This window comes from Mesoplodon bidens, assembly GCF_964165515.1.
Source record: "Mesoplodon bidens genome assembly, chromosome: 4".
Taxonomy (NCBI): domain Eukaryota; kingdom Metazoa; phylum Chordata; class Mammalia; order Artiodactyla; family Ziphiidae; genus Mesoplodon; species Mesoplodon bidens.
Genome location: NC_138160.1, coordinates 118892866 through 118901304, shown reverse-complemented (window position 1 = coordinate 118901304; position 8439 = coordinate 118892866). Strand labels below are relative to the sequence as shown.

Here is an 8439-nt window from a genome sequence, read left to right as displayed (position 1 = left end):
CTGCATACACAGTCAAGGTATTCTGCCCTCTGCCCTCAAGGATGTCTCCATCTAGTTGGAAGTTGTGGGAAGGACTTGAATTGGGTCTTAATTACAACAGCAACTGTAATAGCAGCTGTGATTCTTTTTTTTTTTTAAATGTTAAGATTTTATTTACAAAGCTTCTTTGTGGTACAGAAAGTAAAAATGTTGTTACAGTCTCAGTGTAACTGGCAGCCACGGACCGTTGACTCACCCATCACAGCTATCCACGCTACAGCAAGAGTCTTACACGAAAACCTAACAATGCTTACAATTTTGTTGGGGTGAAGTCCCCAAGCTTGGTGGTGGATTTCCAAGAGGGACTAAATGGAGGAAGGTGGAATGTCACAGGAACTATTCTTTGGCTCTTTGGGTGGGTGGGTGTCCTGGGGTTTGTATCACAGCTACTTTTTTTTTTTTTTTAAACAGCTACCAAATCCGTGTGAGCAGTCCAACCAATACTGAACAGTTCTTTTTTTGCAGGTTATTTGGGGTCTTAATCATCTTCTCCTTCATCATCTGTTTCTCTCTCCCTCTTTTCACCTTTCCCGCTTTCTTCCTCTTCTTCATCCTCATCCTCATCTTCATCCTCATCGTCTTCATCTTCATCAACTTCTCCATCGTGTCCAAATTCTTCTTCCTCCCCACTGACTTCATCTTCATCCTCCTCCCCTTCTACATCTTCGTCTTCATCTTCATCCTCTTCATCATCAAACTCTTCTTTCTCACCATCCTCATCCTCCTCCTTGTCCTCATCTTCTCCTTCTTCATCATCCTCTTCTTCATCCACACCATCCACCTCGGCATCTGAGTCAGGGGCTTCACGATCCTCTCGGACCTTTATTGATTCTTATTGAATGCTTACTGTGTGTCAAACATTGTTCTAAGCACTTGACAAGCAGCCTCTCTCACACCTCAAATAATCCCTTCACAGATTAGGAAACTGAGGCTCAGGGAGGTTAAACCCATCCATACAGTTGAAGGGATAGGTATAAAGCAGAGTGGTTGAGAGGAGGGCTCTGAGTGAGTTGGAAGGTGATGCACACTCAGTTTGGGCCACATTTCTTCAGTTGGAAGGAAAGGCATGTGCTAGGGAGTGTCACAAGGTGATGGGAAAGCCCTGGTTGCCAGGCTAAGGTGCTTGTCATTGCTCCTCTAGGCTCCATGTCAACTGCTCTTTTCCTCTGTGTTTTTATCTTAGGTGGTCAAATGCTATGATTTTGACCTAAGGAACTGGAGCTGGGAGTCCTGGTCCTGCTACAGTCTGGCTGTGGGACCTTAAGTAGGTTCCTGCCCTCTTTGGGCCTCGGTGTCCTCACCCTGAAAGGAGCCTTGTTCAGGAACTTCCAACCCAGCCCATGGGTCTCTATTCATAGCTTCATAGCTCCAGAGCCCAATTAAGCTTAGATGCAGGAGCAGCTTTTAATTAACTTTAGTCTTTTCCTACAATAGACACTCCCCCCACCTCACAGGTACCCCTAGGACACAGGACAGGCACAGAGGAGGAAGGCAAAAGAGAGAGCAGAGATATTTCTCTCTGTACATCCCTGAGCAGGTGAATTGTCTGGCTCCCTCCTGGAGTCCAGGTTGGTCCACTTAGTTAGACCTCCAGGCCCAGAGAGACAGCAGCTCTTCTTCCTCTTCCTCTTTACTGTCTGTATTCATTCATTCACCCATTCATCCATTTCTTCCTCAAAGGGCAGGGCCTCCTCTGTGCCAAGCATTGTATTAGGCCCTGGAATACAGCTATGAACCAGATGCACAGGACAGGCAGATGGTGGGGTTGCCTGTGTCCTAGTCCAACTGGCCACCAGGTGTCACCAGTGCCAGCCACACAGCCTCTCTCAGGTCTGATGAAGGAAAGTGGAGCTGGGATGGGGAAGTGTGAACGGGTGAACCCAACCAGCTCTGCTCAGCCAGCCTGAATCAGAAGCAAGTTCCTCTAGTGGAAAAAATAATCCATCTCCTTGCCCCTCCCCCACCAGAAAGACACGCTCATGACTTCCTCAACAGCCCAGCTCACTTGGGATCTTGGTTACTCATACTCCTCTTCAGTCTGGAATTCTCTCTACAGCCCATCCCTCACAGAGAGCCCACCAGTTTCTTGTAAACCCCTTTGGTGACTGCAGCTCACTACCTCACAGGTGAGAGAGGCAGAGACCTGGGACCTTTACTGCAGTGCTTGCCCCTGGACAAATGTTTCCTCAAGCAACAGAATACAAAGAAACTATAAGGGACTAAAAATAACTGCATGCATGCCCAGCTGTGGCAAATTATGAACAAGATACAAAAAGACCAAAACCCAACTGCCATTTCTGAGGTAGGGGGAGCAAAAGCAGGGTACTGCACATGATCCCTGCACACGGCACCACCCAGGGGGTAGGCAGACCACCTAAGCCGCCCCTCTGGCCCGACCCACCAATTCACACGTACCCTCACCCCAATTAAGGGACCAGCTGCCTCCCCACCTCCCACCCTCCCCTCTCGCCCCCCACCCCACCCCACCTTGGGGAGCGAGCAAGGGAACCTGTTGCTCGTTTTCTTCCCTCTTGCTGCAGCACCAGTCCCAATAAAGCCTTGCTTGAATTTCTTGTCTGACTTCTTATCAATTTCTATTGATTAAAGAGTCCAAGAACCTGGGTCAATAACACAGGCAACCTGTATTATTGGAAGACCCTTCCTGACTTAGAACCAAAATTTGACAATCACTTTGATTTGTCCTCGTTTTACCTTCTATAGGCAAAAAGAGGAGGGCTCTTCTTTCCCATACAGCACTCCAGGCATTTGAAGAGATTGTTCAGGTCTCCTGAGTTTGTTTGTTCATTATTCATGTCTGTATACAGAGCATTTACTATGTGACAGGCCTCGGGGCCACAGCAGAGAACAAGCAAAGTTGAGGCCTGTCCTCCCATGGCTTGTAGTCTGTCCAAGAAACCAAAAACTATACCAGCAGTAATGATAAAATTTGTACAAGGCCAAATAGGAGAGATCTGGTCTGACATGGAGCAGGGGGCAAGGGCCTCAGACAGCCTGGTGCCTAGGAAGACTTCCTGAGATCTCCCTGTGGTCAGACAAAGGGTGAGAAACTTCAATGCCATTCAATATCAAACTTTTTAAGAAAAACTGGGAGAATTTTGCTGGTACCCTGAGCTTAGAAAATGCAGCATCATTGTGGTGGGGGGTTGATGGGGTGTTTGGGGAACAGAAGCAGGGACAGAAGAGCCATCTAGGCAGTGAGAGAGAGCACAGAGTAGCTGGGGGGCTGATAAGGTCCAGTCTTGCTGGAGTACACAACTGAGGAAGGAGCTGTGTGGCAAGAGTCCCCAAAAGAAGGGAGAGACACCTTTAGGCCCTTCAGTGGTTTCTGGATACCAGTATCCAATGCCCAGATCTGGTGTGATGTGGGGTCTGGGGAAACCATGAGGTCACCTTCTCTGATGCAGAAACACTACATTCCCATGAACATAGCCCAGGAAAGCAGCAGACTTTTGATGGGGACTCGCAGTGTAATTGTGGTCCTCTAAAGCCTTCAAGGGTTCTTCACTCAAGCTGCTAAGAGGCCAGAGAGGTCCCATCTAGGGATCTCACAGCTGAGTTAACGAACCTCAGTCTGAACTGTATTTCCTCTGTTCTCTTGCTTATTTCCTTTTTTCTCAGTTTCATGAACAACAGGCATTCATTTTAATAAAATTTATAAATACGATAAACAAAATAAGAATCTAAAATTACCTTGTATTATTGTATTTATTTCTGTGTAACAAATTACCCACAAATTTCGTAGCTTCGGACCACAAACATTTATTATCTCCCAGTTTCTCAGATTCAGGTGCTTTGGAGTAGCTTAAGGATTTGGCTCAGGATTTCTCACAAGACTGCAATCAGGAAGTCAGCCAGAGCTGCAGTCATCTGAAGGTTTGATCAGGGTTGGGAGTTTTATTACTAAGGTTGCTGATTTGTACACCCAGCAAGATGTTGCTGGTTGTTGGTAGGAGGCCTTGTAGCTCACCACGTGGACCTCTCCATGGTTGCTTGAGTATCTTTTGACCCAGCTGCTGACTGTCCCCAGAGTGAATGATCGAAGAAAGAGAATAAGGAAGAAACCACAATGCCTTTAATGATCTAGTTAATCCTATACTTGGGAGGGGAATTAGGCTCTACCTCTTGAAGGAAGGAGTATGAAAGAATTTGTGGATACCTTTTTCAACCTCCAGATACCCCAAATCCCCTTCCCAAATACTACTATGAACATTTTACCAGAACTTTTCTCACTCAACTATATACATCAACCTTAAAAAATAAAAATGGTATCATAATGTACATACTGTGGTTAATTACTATTTTATGTAATGTTTGAACAGGTGATAACTCACAGTATAAAAATTTAAAGGTACAATAGCACAAAAGCATATGCAGTTAAAAGTGAGTCTCCCTTTCTTACTTGCTTTCAGCCACTTGGCTCCCCTCCCTGAAATATGCCTTCACCTGTTTCTAGCATACCACAAACATATACATATCTACCCTTTTGTTTCCAAACTCACTGTTCTGCAACTTACTCTTTGACCTTACTATATAGCTCTCAGATATTTCCATATCAGTACATAGAGAATTGCCTCATTTTTAAAAGAGCTGCAGAGTATTTTACTGAATGGAGACAGCCAAGTTTATTTAATATGGACTATTTTGTAACTAGTTCTGTGATTTTAAAATGTGCTATAAATGTCTTTCAGCGTCAGTAAATCTAGTGTTACATTATAGTGTGTTGTGGCTGCTCACCATGTACTGTGATTATTTTAACTGATCCCCTGGTGCTGAAAATTTGAGTTTTTTCCTATTTTCTCATGGTGGCTTCCAAAGCAAACAGCATACATCTAGTGAGCCTTTTGGTACTATCAGAAGCCTGAAAAATAGGCATAATCTTTGATCCAGCAATCCCACGTCTAAGAATCTCTCCTAATAATCAGAAAAGTGCACAAAGATGCACCTTCTTATGTTTGTTGCAAAGTTGCTTATAGCAGAGAAAAACTTTTTAAAAACTGTAAGCTGTGACAAAGCAAAAGAGAGGCATGGACATATATACACTACCAAACGTAAGGTAGATAGCTAGTGGGAAGCAGCCGCATAGCACAGAGAGATCAGCTCGGTGCTTTGTGACCGCCTGGAGGGGTGGGATAGGGAGGGTGGGAGGGAGACACAAGAGGGAGGGGATATGGGAACATATGTATATGTATAACTGATTCATTTTGTTATAAAGCAGAAACTAACACACTATTGTTAAGCAATTATACTCCAATAAAGATGTAAAAAAACCAAAAAAAACCCTATATGTCCCAAAATATGTGACTGATTAAATCATGATTCATAATTCTATCCATGGAATGCTAGGTATACACCAAAAACTATGATGTAATCTTATCTTTACTGATCCACAAATATGTCTTTGAAACATTCCCTAGTCTTAAAAAAAAAAAAAAACATAGGTTACAAGACTGTATATCTAATAAAATTGTGAAAACAATTCCATTTACCATAACATTAAAAATAATAGGGCTTCCCTGGTGGCACAGTGGTTGAGAGTCTGCCTGCCGATGCAGGGGACACGGGTTTGTGCCCCGGTCTGGGAAGATCCCACATGCCACAGAGCCACTGGGCCCGTGAGCCATGGCCGCTGAGCCTGCACGTCTGGAGCCTGTGCTCTGCAACGGGAAAGGCCACAACAGTGAGAGGCCCATGTACCACACACAAAAAAAGAATAAAATAGAAAACAATTTGGGGGCCCCTGAAAAAGTTAAACATAGAATTACTAAATGACCCAACAATTCTACTCTAGGTACATGCCCTAAAGAATTGAAAACAGGGACTCATACAGATGCTTTCAAGTGAATGTTCATAGCAGCATTATTTACCATAGTCAAAAGGTGGAGGACTTCCCTGGTGGCGCAGTGGTTGAGGGTCCGCCCACCGATGCAGGGGACACGGGTTCGTGCCCCGGTACGGGAGGATCCCATGTGCTGCGGAGCAGCTGGGCCCGTGGGCCATGGCCGCTGAGCCTGTGCATCCGGAGCCTGCGCTCCGCAACGGAAGAGGCCACAACAGTGAGAGGCCCACATACCGCAAAAAAAAAAAAAAAAAAGGTGGAAACAACCCATGTGTTTATCAACAAATAAATGGATAAATAAATGTGGTACCCACATACAATGGAATATTATTCGGTCATGAAAAGGAATGAAGTTCTGATACATGCTACTATGTGGATAAACCTTACAAACGTTATGCTAAGTGGAATAAGCCAGACACAAAGGACAAATATTATATGATTTAGCTTATATAAAATATAGACAGGGCTTCCCTGGTGGCGCAGCGGTTGAGAGTCCGCCTGCCGATGCAGGGGACACGGGTTCGTGCCCCCGTCTGGGAAGATCCCACATGCCGCGGAGCGGCTGGGCCCGTGCGCCATGGCCGTTGAGCCTGTGCATCCGGAGCCTGTGCTCCGCAACGGGAGAGGCCACAAGAGTGAGAGGCCCACATACTGCAAGCAAAAAAAAAAAAAAATAGACAGTAGGCAAATTCATAGAGATGAAAAAGTAGATTAGAGGTTACTAGGGACTGAGGGGAGGGAAAAATAGGGAGTTACTGCTTAATGAGTACAGAGCTTCTGTCTGGGATGGTGAAAAATTTTGGAAACAGATAGTGGTGATGATTGTACAACATCACCAATGTAATTAATGCCCTTGAATCATACACCTAAAATGGCTAAAGTCGCAAATTTTGTGTTATACGTATTTACCACAATTTAAAAATTCCAAAAAAAGAGTAAAATACTTGTAAATAAACTTAACAAAAGAAGGGCAAAACTTATACTCTATACAATATAAAACATTGCTAAAAGGAATTAAAGAAGATCTGAATAAATGGAAAGACAACTCATGTTTGTGGACCTGATATTGTTAAGATGATGATACTCCCCAAACTGACCTATGGATTCAATGTAATCCCTGTCAAAATCCCAGATGACTTCCTTGCAGAAATTGACAAGCTGATCCTAAAATTTATGTGGGAATTTAAGGGACCCAGAATAGCCAAAACAATCTTGAAAAGGATGAGCAAAGTTGGAGGAATCACATTTCCTGACTTTGAAACTCACTACAAGCTACAGTAACCAAGATGGTGTGGACTGGCATAAGGATAGATATATAGATCAATGAAAAATAATTGAGAATTCATAAATAAACTCTCACATTTAGAGTCAGTTAATTTTTGACAAGGGTGCCAAAACAATTCAATGGAGAAAGGATAGTCTTTTTGACAAAAGGTGCTGGGAAAACTTGATATCTATATGCAGAAGAATGAATATGAACCCCTAACTCACACCACATTAAAAAAAACCACAAAATGGAACAAAGATCTAAATGTAAGAGCCAAATCATTAAACTCTTAGAAGAAAATACACACACAAATCATTATGACCTTGATTAGGCAATAGCTTCTTAGATATAGCACCAAAAGGACAAGCAACAAAATAAAAGATAAATTAGATTTTATCAAAATTAATAACGTTTGTGTTTAAAAGGACACCATGAGGAAAGTGAGAAAACAACCCAAAGGATAGGAGAAAAATTTTCCAAAGCATTTATCTAGTAAGGGACTTGTATCTAAAATATACAAAAAACTCCTATAATAATTACAATAATAAATTATTATAATAATAAAAAGGCAAATACCCAATTAAAAATGGGCAAAGGATATGAACAGACTTTTCTCAAAAAAGATATACAATAGCAATAGGCACATAAAAGATGCTCAACATCATTTACCATCAGGAAAATGCAAATCAAAACCACTATAAGACACCACTTCATACCAGTTAAGTGAGGATAGCTATACTCAAGAAGACATATGTAAACGTTGGCTAGGATCTAAAGAAATTAGAACCCTCATACATTGCTGGTGGAAATGTAAAATCATGGAGCCACTTTGGAAAACAATCCAGTCGTCCTTCAAAAGGTTAAACAGAGCATTACCAAATGACCCAGCAACCCCACCCTGAGGTATTTACCCAAGAGAAATGAGAATATATGTCCATACAAACACTTGTACATGAATGTTCACAGCAGCATTCTTCATGATAGCCAAAAAGTGGAAACAACTTAAGTGTCTTCAGTAAATGAATAGGTAAATAAATGTGGTATATCTATACAATGGAATATTATTCAGCAATAAAAATGAATGAAATGTTGATACATGCTGCAACATGGATGAATCTCTAAAACATAAGAAGACAGACACAATCACATATTGCACGATTCCATTTATATGACATGTCCAAAACAGGCAGATATATAAAGAAGAAAGGTAGATTTGTTGTTGCCTGAGGGTGGGGTGGGGGTGTTGGCTACAGGAGTTCTTTTGAGGTGATGAAAA

The 8439-nt window shown here is 42.6% G+C and overlaps 1 protein-coding gene across 1 annotated transcript; it reads right to left on the bottom strand.

Annotated features, from left to right (window-relative positions):
• Nucleotides 1–401: 401 nt before the first annotated feature.
• On the bottom strand, nt 402–1745 carry LOC308616362 (uncharacterized protein; the record flags this gene model as incomplete). The annotated part of the gene is made up of 2 exons (XM_081232619.1): nt 402–859; nt 1695–1745. 2 exons carry the CDS (start codon nt 1743–1745, stop codon nt 518–520), a joined length of 393 nt encoding a protein of 130 aa, XP_081088745.1. The 3' UTR covers nt 402–517.
• Between the last annotated feature and the right edge of the window lie 6694 nt (nt 1746–8439).